Here is a 15,350-nt window from a genome sequence, read left to right as displayed (position 1 = left end):
TATCGAGACCGGGTTCTTATCAAGACGAGACCGGGTTCTTATCGGTTCTTATCGAGACCGGGTTCTTATCGAGACTGGGTTCTTATCGGTTCTTATCGAGACCGGGTTCTTATCGAGACCGGGTTCTTATCGAGACGAGACCGGGTTCTTATCGAGACCGGGTTCTTATCGGTTCTTATCGAGACCGGGTTCTTATCGAGACGAGACCGGGTTCTTATCGAGACCGGGTTCTTATCTGTTCTTATCGAGACCGAGTTCTTATTGAGACCGGGTTCTTATCGAGACCGGGTTCTTATCGAGACGAGACCGGGTTCTAATCGAGACCGGGTTCTTATCTGTTCTTATCGAGACCGAGTTCTTATTGAGACCGGGTTCTTATCGAGACCGGGTTCTTATCTGTTCTTATCGAGACCGAGTTCTTATTGAGACCGGGTTCTAATCGAGACCGGGTTCTTATCTGTTCTTATCGAGACCGGGTTCTTATCGAGACCGGGTTCTTATTGAGACCGGGTTCTTATCAAGACGAGACCGGGTTCTTATCGAGACCGGGTTCTTATCGAGACGAGACCGGGTTCTTATCGAGACCGGGTTCTTATCTGTTCTTATCGAGACCGGGTTCTTATCGAGACCGGGTTCTTATCGAGACCGGGTTCTTATCAAGACGAGACCGGGTTCTCATCGGTTCTTATCGAGACCGGGTTCTTATCGAGACCGGGTTCTTATCAAGACGAGACCGGGTTCTCATCGGTTCTTATCGAGACCGGGTTCTTATCGAGACGAGACCGGGTTCTTATCGAGACCGGGTTCTTATCGGTTCTTATCGAGACCGGGTTCTTATCGAGACTGGGTTCTTATCGAGACGAGACCAGGTTCTTATCGAGACCGGGTTCTTATCGGTTCTTATCGAGACCGGGTTCGTTCTAATCGAGACCGGGTTCTTATCGAGACCGGGTTCTTATCGGTTCTTAAACAGACCGGGTTCTTATCGAGACCGGGTTCTTATCGGTTCTTATCGAGACCGGGTTCTTATCGAGACCGGGTTGGTTCTAATCGAGACCGGGTTCTTATCGAGACCTTATCGTTGTATTGATACCGGCTACTCGATAAGCCCAAAGCTTATCGATGCCGGGTACTCGATAAGCCCAAAGCTTATCGATGCCGGGTACTCGATAAGCCCGAAGCTTATCGATAACGGGTACTCGATAAGCCCGAAGCTTATTGATACCGGGTACTGGATAAGCCCAAAGCTTATTGATAACGGGTACTCGATAAGCCCAAAGCTTATTGATACCGGGTACTGGATAAGCCCAAAGCTTATTGATAACGGGTACTCGATAAGCCCAAAGCTTATTGATACCGGGTACTGGATAAGCCCAAAGCTTATTGATACCGGTTTACTGGATAAGCCCGAAGCTTATTGATACCGGGTACTCGATAATCAGGTTTTAAATGGAAACCAAACAATCAGGTTTTAAATGGAAACCAAACAATCAGGTTTTAAATGGAAACCAAACAATCAGGTTTTAAATGGAAACCAAACAATCAGGTTTTAAATGGAAACCAACCAATCAGGTTTTAAATGGAAACCAACCAATCAGGTTTTAAATGGAAACCAAACAATCAGGTTTTAAATGGAAACAAAACAATCAGGTTTTAAATGGAAAACAAACGACAACCAATCAGGTTTTAAATGGAAACCAAACGACAACCAATCAGGTTTTAAATGGAAACCAACCAATCAGGTTTTAAATGGAAAACAAACGACAACTAATCAGGTTTTTCAACAAAGTTTTATTATTTTCACGTTTTTTTTTTAAAACCTTCCGTCTGTCGACAGGAAATTACATCATCAACCCTCACCCCCTCCCAATGACCCCCACCCCTCTTCCAGCCCCCGCCTCCCCCCACCTACTCTCTCTCCATCTTTCTCCAACTCTCGGCCTCTCTCTCTCTCTCTCTCTCCCTCCCGTTAAGAAGTAGAACGTTACTCCAGCCCTTTCAGAAAAGAAACGACCATCTCAAAATTAACAAAAAGAAAATAAGATAGAATGTTGATAAGATAGAATGAAGTCTGAGTCACAGAGATAGATAGATAGATAGATAGACAGATAGATAGATAGATAGATAGATAGATAGACATTCATCGACCCCCCCCCCGTGTGTACTGTCCAGAGCACACAGTATGATATGACAGGTCGCCATGGCAACAGTAAAAATCATGTTTATTTATTCTGAGAAATGTTTTTTTTGTTCTTCTGTTAGATTTTCTTCCTTTTTTTCCGTTCTTTTTTTTTTTTACTTTGATTTGCAAATGTCCAAAAGAACAAAAACCTAAACTGGACTAAAGCAGTTTAAACTGGACTAAAGCAGTTTAAACTGGACTAAAGCAGTTTAAACTGGACTAAAGCAGTTTAAACTGGACTAAAGCAGTTTAAACTGGACTAAAGCAGTCACAGCAGGCCGTGTTGGAAATAAACTGGGCCTTCCTTACTTCCTTCACAGCTGTTACCGATGACTCTAATTGCCGTAGCACTTGCCCTAGCCTCGACGACCTTACAAGGCGTGTGCAAAGGCTCAACGCACTGTATGTACAGTAACTCAAACGGCATCTTATGTAGACACAGCACTCTATAGTGTAGACGCATAGTTTCATCATATAGATATTCCACTGTTAGGTTCTTAGCTTACGGAGGATTCTTGAAGACATAGCACTCTATACTATAGTGTAGACGCATAGTTTCATCACATAGATCAGGGGTGGGCAACTTTGACGAAGGATAGGGCCATTATATTTCCATACTCACTCCAGAGGGGCCACATTGCACGTGGCAAAAATAGCCGATCTACAAGTTCAAAACGCGTCGGCTATTTTTGCTATATTTGAATTGAAATCCTGAATATTGTTTTGCTATTTTTAATTGGGATCCTGAAAAGTCATTTTAACTAAATACAAATATATTGGACATAAAAAAGACAATAACATTATTTGTAATACTACTCAGCAAGCTACTTAATTTAGACTAAGTAATTAAAGCGGGTCATGTTCGCATGTTAGGAATTGTAACAGCTGGAATCAATAACATATCAGTATTCCGAAATGAATCTGAGGGCCACATTAAGTGAAGGTGGGGGCTCTCAACGCGTCGCAGTGCGACGCATTGAGAGCTTGTAGATCTGCTATTGTCGCTTTTTTTATTTGTCCAAAAGTGCCCTCTTACGGGATTTAAGCCCTGACCATGTGTACATTGTAAATTGTAATGAAGGCTCTGTTCCGTTTGGTGGCTGGTCCTCGAAGATTTTTAATTTCAAGGACCCCCGCCGAGAGTTTACCAAACGGACCCTTAGGGGTCCATCAGCACACTGTCAGGCCCCTTTTAAAACGGCTCCCTTCTATTTTCTCGCCTAACGATTGGAGTAAGGAAGTAAGGAAGAGGCCTGTTCTCTTTCCAACATGGCCGCCGTGCACCGAGCCTGTTGGACTACATCCAACATGGCCGCCGTGCACCGAGCCTGTTGGACTACATCCAACATGGCCGCCGTGCACCGAGCATGTTGGACTACATCCAACATGGCCGCCATGCACCGAGCCTGTTGGACTACATCCAACATGGCCGCCATGCACCGAGCCTGTTGGACTACATCCAACATGGCCGCCGTGCACCGAGCCTGTTGGACTACATCAAACATGGCCGCCGTGCACCGAGCCGGTGCACGTACATCCAACATGGCCGCCGTGCACCGAGCCTGTTGGACTACATCAAACATGGCCGCCGTGCACCGAGCCGGTGCACGTACATCCAACATGGCCGCCGTGCACCGAGCCTGTTGGACTACATCAAACATGGCCGCCGTGCACCGAGCCGGTGCACGTACATCCAACATGGCCGCCGTGCACCGAGCCTGTTGGACTACATCCAACATGGCCGCCATGCACCGAGCCTGTTGGACTAGATCAAACATGGCCGCCGTGCACCGAGCCTGTTGGACTACATCCAACATGGCCGCCATGCACCGAGCCTGTTGGACTACATCCAACATGGCTGCCATGCCTGTTAGACTACATCCTACATGGCCACCATGCACCGAGCCGGTTGGACTACATCCAACATGGCTGCCATGCCTGTTAGACTACATCCAGCATGGCTGCCACGCACCGAGCCGGTTGGACTACATCCAACATGGCTGCCATGCCTGTTAGACTACATCCAACATGGCTGCCACGCACCAAGCCTGTTGGACTACATCCAACATGGCCGCCATGCACCGAGCCGGTTGGACTACATCCAACATGGCTGCCATGCCTGTTAGACTACATCCAACATGGCTGCCACGCACCGAGCCAGTTGGACTACATCCAACATGGCCACCGTGCACAGAGCCGGTTAGACTACATCCAACATGGCCGCCATGCCTGTTGGACTACATCCAACATGTCCGTCGTGCCTGTTGGACTACATCCAGCATGGCCGCCATGCCTGTTGGACTACACTAGACTGGAAGCTGAACATGTGAGACATAAAGTTGAGACCTGAGTTGGAGAACACCGCCTCCTAGTGGATGGTGTGGTGAAGCACAGATGAAGCTTAACACACACACAAAGGCATGCAGGCACACACACACACACACAGACACACGCACTCATGCGGACACGTGCACACACACACACACACACACACACACACACACACACACACACACACACACACACACACACACACACACACACACACACACACACACACAGGTGAAATATGTTGAGATAACGGTTGTGATAGAATGGAATTGAGGAGAAAAAAAAACATCAACTGATCCCGTGACCTTTGACCTGCGTCAGGCAACAGGGAACCGTTGAGCTTTTTTCTATATTTCTCTCTCTGCTATTTTTGGCAAAGATATTTGTGTGTACACTGAAACAGAGCACACACACACACACACTCAGGCATACGTGCACAGACATATTACACACACACACACACACACACACACACACGACTCAACAAGCGAGACAGACCTGAACAGTTTGTTATTGAGCCCATAGGGGGTGCTAAAGGAGCCCCCCCCCCCTCTCTCTAATCCAACGCTTATAGCTGCTGCAAAAAACAGGTACAAATACGCTGTGTAGCTTTGCATCTACGCATCTCTTCTCTCTCTCCCCTGTCTCTCTCTCTCTCTCTCTCTCTCCCCCTCTCTCTCTCCCCCCCCCCCCCCCCCCCCTCTCTCTAGTTGGGGGGGGTGAACGGCGGGAGGCCCTCGTCGCTGGTGGGCGTGGCCGCCTCATCACTGGTGGTGGGCGTGGCTACACTCGGCTCCAGCGAGTCCTTGGGACTCAGCGTGCTGTCATTGGTCGACTCGGAGGGGGGCGGGGTCAGCTCGGAGGAGGAGGCGGGAGGGGGAGGAGGCGGAGTCTCTGCCGGGGACTCCTCCATGCCGTTGGCCGTCGGCGGGGTGGACGTCAGCATCAGGGGGAGGAGTAGGAGGGGGGCCATGGGGGGGGTGGTGGGCGGAGTCTCGTCAGAGCTCGGCGTCTGGGGACGATGAGTGACAGGGAAAAAAACATTAAAACATAAAATACAAACTGTATTAATTAAATATGCGTAACCACCAGCTATGGGACGTTATCTGCTAGGTACGTATATATGCGTACCCACCAGCTATGGGACGTTATCTGCTAGGTACACATATATATTTATATACCTCCCAGCTATGGAACGTTATCTGCTAGGTACGTGTATATATACCTCCCAGCTATGGGACGTTATCTGCTAGGTACGTGTATATATACCTCCCAGCTATGGGACGTTATCTGCTTCCTGTATGTTAAATAAATTAATTAATCACATCGCAACGCGTCTTACCGGAGGAGGAGGGGCCTCGGTGGGCGTGGCCGCCAGCGGGGCGTGGCTTATGGGCGGGTGGGCGGCGTGGTGGTGGTGGTGGTTGAGGAGTAGCCCCTCCCCCCCGTCAGAAGGGGTGGAGCTTATCTTCTCCACCAGGCGCCACTGCATGGCGGTGGTGTCCTTCCCGCCCGTGGAGATCAGGTGGCTGTCGTTGAACAGGAAGCTGACGTTGGTCACGTGACTGCTGTGGGCCGAGTACTTGTGACTGGGCGCCTGCAAGGGGGAGGAGTCACAGCGTCATGGACTACAAGGGGGAGGAGTCACCAACCATGTTATGGACTACAAGGGGGAGGAGTCACCAGCAACGTTATGGATTACAATGGGGGGGAGTCACAGCATCATATACTACAAGGGGGAGGAGTCACATCGTCATGGACTCCAATGGGGAGGAGTCACATCGTCATGACTACAATGGGGATGAGTCACAGTGTCATATACTACGAGGGGGAGGAGTCACATCATTATGGACTACAATGGGGAGGAGCCACCAGCAACATTATGGACTACAAGGGGAAGGAGTCACAATGGTATGACTACAAGGGGGAGGGGTCACAACAGTATGGACTACAAGGGGGAGGAGTCACCAGATACGTTATGGACTACAAGGGGGAGGAGTCACAATGTTATAGAGACACACGGGGACTACAAATTTCACGCCCCCAGATGAGACAGCGCCCCCACTTCTGGTCTGTTAGAACGGTGTACTGCAGGCCAGCCCATAGAAGTCCATTGAAATTCAACTGTAGTCTACTCTAGCCTACTTTTAAAATAATACCAAATGAACTGAAGACTTTATTGATTTGAATAACAATATGTTTCCAATAGAGGGTATGCACGTGACATCATCATCAAACCAGGAAGTTATGTAGGAACGCCTACTGAGTGGCAAAACATTACTTTCTGGCCTTGACAGCCCATACATCCACACAGAAAAGTCATATCTTATTGCATTAAACAACATTAAACGATGTTAAACTCACTTTGCCTGTTGCTTTGCCACTCGATGTGCCATTCACTTTAAGCATGCACATACTCTCTATTGTATGAAGTGTCTTTGTCAACATATATTGTTGTTTTCTCAATAGAGGATGTATTTCACATTTAATTTACCACATGAGTTACCCATAATGTTAACAGAGCAGAGAGGAGACGACAGACAGAATGAGTTACCCATAATGTTAACAGAGCAGAGAGGAGACGACAGACAGAATGAGTTACCCATAATGTTAACAGAGCAGAGAGGAGACGACAGACAGAATGAGTTACCCATAATGTTAACGGAGCAGAGAGGAGACGACAGACAGAATGATTTACCCATAATGTTAATGGAGCAGAGAGGAGACGACAGACAGAATGAGTTACCCATAATGTTAACGGAGCAGAGAGGAGACGACAGACAGAATGAGTTACCCATAATGTTAACAGAGCAGAGAGGAGACGACAGACAGAATGAGTTACCCATAATGTTAACAGAGCAGAGGAGACGACCGACAGAATGAGTTACCCATAATGTTAACAGAGCAGAGAGGAGACGACAGACAGAATGAGTTACCCATAATGTTAACAGAGCAGAGATGAGACGACAGACAGAATGAGTTACCCATAATGTTAACAGAGCAGAGAGGAGACGACAGACAGAATGAGTTACCCATAATGTTAACAGAGCAGCGAGGAGACGACAGACAGAATGAGTTACCCATAATGTTAACAGAGCAGAGAGGAGACGACAGACAGAATGAGTTACCCATAATGCTAACGGAGCAGAGAGGAGACGACAGACAGAATGAGTTACCCATAATGTTAACAGAGCAGAGAGGAGACGACAGACAGAATGAGTTACCCATAATGTTAACAGAGCAGAGAGGAGACGACAGACAGAATGAGTTACCCATAATGTTAACAGAGCATAGAGGAGACGACAGACAGAATGAGTTACCCATAATGTTAACAGAGCAGAGAGGAGACGACAGACAGAATGAGTTACCCATAATGTTAACAGAGCAGAGGGGAGACGACAGACAGAATGAGTTACCCATAATGTTAACAGAGCAGAGAGGAGACGACAGACAGAATGAGTTACCCATCATGTTAACAGAGCAGAGAGGAGACGACAGACAGAATGAGTTATCCATAATGTTAACGGAGCAGAGAGGAGACGACAGACAGAGAACCTGTCGCTTTTAAGGGACGTCACTGCCTTTACGAGGCTACGAGCGCCGACTTTGAAGAGTGGAATTCTCAATATACATCCCGATCCCGACTGACTTTGTTTTTCATGTCTATATTTTGAACATGTCACAGGCTTACTATATGTTCTACCTACCTCGGAGCTCCGACGGTGTGTTTTACCGCTGTTAACTTGTTGTATAATTAACTTTGCTGAATAGTTGCATAAGAAAATAACCCAGCTAAAAAGGAGTGACATCCTGACATTTTCAACTACCTAGTGAATTGTCCAGATGAGTATTAATAATAGTCTTGCAAGATGCTGTTTAGATAATTTTCAACAAATACATAGCATATAAAACGAAATACAACAAATATATCTGGGTATTGAAAACCTCAAGCACCGTGACGTATATACCGTGCAACCACTTTGACTTGAGATTTACAATGCTAGCACTTGGAGGTTATAAGTACATAGTAGGCTTGCTAGCTAGCAGGCTATGAATCAGAACAGATCATCAACTGTCTTCACTCCATCGCAACTATTATAACTATGATCGTGCGGCATAGCTGTTTGTTTTTAATAATTCGCCTGCACTTTTGTTGGATAAGCATCAAGAAAGATGAATAAGAAAAATAAACATGAAATCACGGCAAGAGCTACTGTAGTGTGACGGTCACCAAACTGTGGATAATATTGGGCAGAACTGAGGAGGAACTCCTGCTATACTTTACTGTACCGGACGACACGAGACGTCTCCAATCTAACTTGTTGAACAAAATACAGTAATAAAAGCACCAATAGTAAAAGTATTTACACACTGTAGTTGTCCCCATTGAGCGTTTGAGCCTATGAGACATGCTTTTCCCAAAGAAAATCTGTCTTGAATGCTGCCAGAGCCACCGCCGCCCACCGCACCTATTCTTGTCTCCCGTTGTTGTCGATCGACTCTATAGTGGTGTGGCTATTGTTAGCTGCTACACACACATCAACCACTTCCGCCGGTCCGTCCGGAAAAGGGGTCCGTGTTTATAAATCGAATGGGCGCATTAATGTAACGGATTAAATAACTCCGAGCGATTAAAGTGTCAATGCCCTAGTGTGCGTGCACTTTGGCTCTGGAGCAGGGGTAGTGTGTGTGTGTGCGTGTACCTTGGCTCTAGAGCAGGGGTAGTGTGTGTGTGTGTGTGTGTGTGTGTGTGTGTGTGTGTGTGTGTGTGTGTGTGTGTGTGTGTGTGTGCGCGCGTGCGTGCATGTGTGTGTGCGCACCTTGGCTCTAGAGCAGGGGTAGTGTGTGTGTGTGTGTGTGTGTGTGTGTGTGTGTGTGTGTGTGCGCGCACCTTGGCTCTAGAGCAGGGGTAGTGTGTGTGTGTCTGTGCGTGCGTGCGTGCGTGCGCGTGTGTGTGTGTGTGTGCGTGCGTGTGTGCACCTTGGCTCTAGAACACGGGTAGGAGAACAGGTGAACTTTACAGAAGTCGTCCGCCAGGGCGATGACCTTCCTGCTGTGGGAGCGAATCAGAGCGTTGATGTCCGTCCCGTCAGAGCCCTCCGGCCACACCCCTACACGTGCACACACACACACACACACACACACACACACACACACACACACACACACACACACACACACACACACACACACACACACACACACACACACACACACACACACACACACACACACACACACACACACACACACACACACACACACACACACACACACACACACAGGAGCAGAAACCCGCCACCAGGGGGCAGAAAAACACCAGGTTTCAGAATGAGCACATTTACACTATATAGAGACACACGGGGACTACAAATGTCACGCCCCCAAATGAGACAGCGTCCCCACTTCTGGTCCGTTGGCACGGATACTGCAGGCCAGCCCATAGAAGTCCATTGGAATTCAACTATAGTTAGCCTTACTTACTTTTACTTTACTTAGTAGTCGTAGTAGTAGTAGCCTACTTTAAAATAATATGAAAACGAACTGAAGACTATATTGATTTGAATAAAAATATGTTTCCAAATGTATGAAGTGTGTTTGTCAACATATATTGTTGTTTTCTCAATAGAGGATGTATTTCACATTTAATTTACCACTTGAATGAGTTACCCATAATGTTAACGGGCATCGCCCAATGTTATTGGGTGATGCAGCGCGATACGATCGCCTCCGTTGAATCCTATTGGGCGACGCAGCGCGATACGATCGCCTCTGTTGAATCCTATTGGGGGGTCCCTGGATCTCTGCTAGAACTGTAAAAACCCTCTTATGGGGGGTCCCTGAATCTCTGCTAGAGCTGTAAAAACCCTCTCTTATGGGGGGTCCCTGGCATGTCTCTGCTGTAAAAACCATCTCTTATTGGGGGTCCCTGGATCTCTGCTAGAACTGTAAAAACCCTCTTATGGGGGGTCCCTGGATCTCTGCTAGAGCTGTAAAAACCCTCTCTTATGGGGGGTCCCTGGCATGTCTCTGCTGTAAAAACCATCTCTTATTGGGGGTCCCTGGATCTCTGCTAGAACTGTAAAAACCCTCTTATGGGGGGTCCCTGGATCTCTGCTAGAGCTGTAAAAACCCTCTCTTATGGGGGGTCCCTGGCATGTCTCTGCTGTAAAAACCATCTCTTATTGGGGGTCCCTGGATCTCTGCTAGAACTGTAAAAACCCTCTTATGGGGGGTCCCTGGATCTCTGCTAGAGCTGTAAAAACCCTCTCTTATGGGGGGTCCCTGGCATGTCTCTGCTGTAAAAACCATCTCTTATTGGGGGTCCCTGGCATGTCTCTGCTGTAAAAACCCTCTCTTATGGGGGGTCCCTGAATCTCTGCTAGAGCTGTAAAAACCCTCTCTTATGGGGGGTCCCTGGCATGTCTCTGCTGTAAAAAACATCTCTTATGGGGGGTCCCTGGCATGTCTCTGCTGTAAAAACCCTCTCTTATGGGGGGTCCCTGAATCTCTGCTAGAGCTATAAAAAACATCTCTTATGGGGGGTCCCTGGCATGTCTCTGCTGTAAAAAACATCTCTTATGGGGGGTCCCTGAATCTCTGCTAGAGCTATAAAAACCCTCTCTTATGGGGGGTCCCTGAATCTCTGCTAGAGCTATAAAAACCCTCTCTTATGGGGGGTCCCTGAATCTCTGCTAGAGCTATAAAAACCCTCTCTTATGGGGGGTCCCTGGAATATCTCTGCGCGCACGCGCACACACACACACACACACACACACACACACACACACACACACACACACACACACACACACACACACACACACACACACACACACACACACACACACACACACACACACACGGTACTAACCGAAGACGTGGTACCCCAGGACACAGGTGTACGTGACCCAGTCCATGTCTTTACACTCGGATTTGTTTCGGATCAGCTTGCATCCGTTTGGAATGTCCCCTGAAAGCACAACATCGTTAAAACAATGTTTGGAATGTCCCCTGAAAGCACAACATCATTAAAACAATGTTTGGAATGTCCCCTGAAAGCACAACATCATTAAAACAATGTTTGGAATGTCCCCTGAAAGCACAACATCATTAAAACAATGTTTGGAATGTCCCCTGAAAGCACAACATCATTAAAACAATGTTTGGAATGTCCCCTGAAAGCACAACATCATTAAAACAATGTTTGGAATGTCCCCTGAAAGCACAACATCATTAAAACAATGTTTGGAATGTCCCCTGAAAGCACAACATCGTTAAAACAATGTTTGGAATGTCCCCTGAAAGCACAACATCGTTAAAACAGTAATCCTGGTCTCTATACTGCCTGCCCCTGGCCAGCCGGGGCGCCTGATGGAGGGGAAAGGAACTGGTCTCTATACTGCCTCCCCCTGGCCAGCCGGGGCGCCTGGTGGAGGGGAAAGGAACTGGTCTCTATACTGCCTCCCCCTGGCCAGCCGGGGCGCCTGGTGGAGGGGAAAGGAACTGGTCTCTATACTGCCTCCCCCTGGCCAGCCGGGGCGCCTGGTGGAGGGGAAAGGAACTGGTCTCTATACTGCCTCCCCCTGGCCAGCCGGGGCGCCTGGTGGAGGGGAAAGGAACTGGTCTCTATAGTGCCTCCCCCTGGCCAGCCGGGGCGCCTGATGGAGGGGAAAGGAACTGGTCTCTATACTGCCTCCCCCTGGCCAGCCGGGGCGCCTGATGGAGGGGAAAGGAACTGGTCTCTATACTGCCTCCCCCTGGCCAGCCGGGGCGCCTGGTGGAGGGGAAAGGAACTGGTCTCTATAGTGCCTCCCCCTGGCCAGCCGGGGCGCCTGATGGAGGGGAAAGGAACTGGTCTCTATACTGCCTCCCCCTGGCCAGCCGGGGCGCCTGGTGGAGGGGAAAGGAACTGGTCTCTATACTGCCTCCCCCTGGCCAGCCGGGGCGCCTGATGGAGGGGAAAGGAACTGGTCTCTATACTGCCTCCCCCTGGCCAGCCGGGGCGCCTGGTGGAGGGGAAAGGAACTGGTCTCTATACTGCCTCCCTCTGGCCAGCCGGGGCGCCTGATGGAGGGGAAAGGAACTGGTCTCTATACTGCCTCCCCCTGGCCAGCCGGGGCGCCTGATGGAGGGGAAAGGAACTGGTCTCTATACTGCCTCCCCCTGGCCAGCCGGGGCGCCTGGTGGAGGGGAAAGGAACTGGTCTCTATACTGCCTCCCCCTGGCCAGCCGGGGCGCCTGGTGGAGGGGAAAGGAACTGGTCTCTATACTGCCTCCCCCTGGCCAGCCGGGGCGCCTGATGGAGGGGAAAGGAACTGGTCTCTATACTGCCTCCCCCTGGCCAGCTGGGGCGCCTGATGGAGGGGAAAGGAACTGGTGTCTTTACCGCCTCCCCCTGGCCAGCCGGGGCGCCTGATGGAGGGGAAAGGAACTGGTCTCTATACCGCCTCCCCCCTGGCCAGCCGGGGCGCCTGATGGAGGGGAAAGGAACTGGTCTCTATAGTGCCTCCCCCTGGCCAGCCGGGGCGCCTGATGGAGGGGAAAGGAACTGGTCTCTATAGTGCCTCCCCCTGGCCAGCCGGGGCGCCTGATGGAGGGGAAAGGAACTGGTCTCTATAGTGCCTCCCCTTGGCCAGCCGGGGCGCCTGATGGGAGGGGAAAGGAACTGGTCTCTACACTGCCTCCCCCTGGCCAGCCGGGGCGCCTAATGGAGGGGAAAGGAACTGGTCTCTTTACTGCCTCCCACTGGCCAGCCGGGGCGCCTGATGGAGGGGAAAGGAACTGGTTGGAATAACGTGTTCCTTCCACACGCTACGTCCGGGGAGGGGAGGGGAGGGGAGGAGAGGAGAGGAGAGGAGAGGAGAGCATTTCTTTCACCATGTAGTAAATACTGCATTCGTGGTCTGGAGAGGGCAGTTGTTTTACAAACGGGGTAAAAGGGCAGGGGGATGAAGCCCCCTTTGATGTCTATGTGTGCACATCCTTGCATCTGTTGGGAATGTAACTTAACTGTAACCTCATAAGTGGATCAAACAGACACCACAGACGGCACTGGAGCGATTCTGAAGCACTTCATGAGGACAATTACACTTGTGTTGATGCTTTCTTGCTGCACATGCCACTTTCTCCCTCAGGTTAAACTCTGGTTTAACACAGGGTTAAACTCTGGGTTTAACTCAGGTTAAACTCAGGGTTTAACTCAGGTTAAACTCTGGTTTAACACAGGGTTAAACTCTGGGTTTAACTCAGGTTAAACTCAGGGTTAACTCAGGTTAAACTCAGGGTTTAACTCAGGTTAAACTCTGGTTTAACACAGGGTTAAACTCTGGGTTTAACTCAGGTTAAACTCAGGGTTTAACTCAGGTTAAACTCAGGGTTTAACTCAGGTTAAACTCAGGGTTTAACTCAGGGTTAAACTCTGGGTTTAACTCAGGTTAAACTCAGGGTTTAACTCAGGTTAAACTCTGGTTTAACACAGGGTTAAACTCAGGGTTTAACTCACGGTTAACTCAGGGTTAACTCAGGGTTTAAGTCAGGGTTAAACTCAGGGTTTAACTCAGGTTTAACTCAGGTTTAACTCAGGTTTAACTCAGGTTTAACTCAGGGTTAACTCAGGGTTTAGTTTAAGTCAGGGTTAAACTCAGGGTTTAACTCAGGGTTTAACTCAGGGTTAACTCAGGGTTAACTCAGGGTTAAACTCAGGGTTAAACTCAGGGTTAACTCAGGGTTAAACTCAGGGTTAACTCAGGTTTAAGTCAGGTTTAAGTCAGGTTTAAGTCAGGTTTAACTCACAGTAGAGGATCTCGTAGTCTCCTGAGTTGGACATGATGTAGTTGTTGTCTGGAGACCAGTCCAGATGAGTGATGTAGCTGGAATGTCCCTGAGGACAGACAGACAGACAGACAGACAGACAGACAGTTAACACCCTGAACGCACAGGACGGAGATCTCCGCCCTATCAATTAGTAACGCCCAGCACTCAAGACGGAGATTGATCAAAAGGACGGAGATTATTGATATCAAAACCGGTCGCATTCGACATTCAACATTCGATGTTGTGCAACAGTTGGTCGTCATCGAAAATGTTCCCCCCGTTTAGCCGACGAGACCGAAAACCTGTTCTTGCCAGCTACGTTTATAAGCGTAGACATATCTGTATTTGATTAAAATGCGGGTAAAGCGTTTTCAGTCAGACTGTTAAAATGGGTTACACTATGAATGTATAAAACATGTTAAAATGGGTTACACTATGAATGTATAAAACATGTTAAAATGGGTTACACTATGAATGTATAAAACATGTTAAAATGGGTTACACTATGAATGTATAAAACATGTTAAAATGGGTTACACTATGAATGTATAAAACATGTTAAAATGGGTTACATATGAATGTATAAAACATGTTAAAATGGGTTACATATGAATGTATAAAACATGTTAAAATGGGTTACACTATGAATGTATAAAACATGTTAAAATGGGTTACATATGAATGTATAAAACATGTTAAAATGGGTTACATATGAATGTATAAAACATGTTAAAATGGGTTACACTATGAATGTATAAAACATGTTAAAATGGGTTACATATGAATGTATAAAACATGTTAAAATGGGTTACACTATGAATGTATAAAACATGTTAAAATGGGTTACATATGAATGTATAAAACATGTTAAAATGGGTTACATATGAATGTATAAAACATGTTAAAATGGGTTACACTATGAATGTATAAAACATGTTAAAATGGGTTACACTATGAATGTATAAAACATGTTAAAATGGTTTACCTATGGAATGTATAAAACATGTTAAAATGGGTTACA

At 47.9% G+C, this 15,350-nt stretch overlaps 1 protein-coding gene across 1 annotated transcript in view; it reads right to left on the bottom strand.

The window, feature by feature from the left end:
• Positions 1-3,903: 3,903 nt before the first annotated feature.
• The window catches only part of eml4 (EMAP like 4), an 87,580-nt gene continuing 76,133 nt past the window's right edge, over positions 3,904-15,350 (bottom strand). Inside the window, 6 exon segments of the mRNA XM_079532409.1 lie at positions 3,904-5,525; positions 5,856-6,110; positions 9,494-9,624; positions 11,388-11,486; positions 14,309-14,396; positions 14,625-14,644. Coding sequence (XP_079388535.1) covers positions 5,220-5,525; positions 5,856-6,110; positions 9,494-9,624; positions 11,388-11,486; positions 14,309-14,396; positions 14,625-14,644 — 899 coding nt within the window. The 3' untranslated portion in view covers positions 3,904-5,219.

This window comes from Electrona antarctica, assembly GCF_951216825.1.
Source record: "Electrona antarctica genome assembly, contig: SUPER_10_unloc_1, whole genome shotgun sequence".
In the NCBI taxonomy this organism is placed as follows: domain Eukaryota; kingdom Metazoa; phylum Chordata; class Actinopteri; order Myctophiformes; family Myctophidae; genus Electrona; species Electrona antarctica.
Note: the sequence above shows the minus strand (reverse complement) of the source record. Positions and strands in the feature narration are given on the sequence as shown.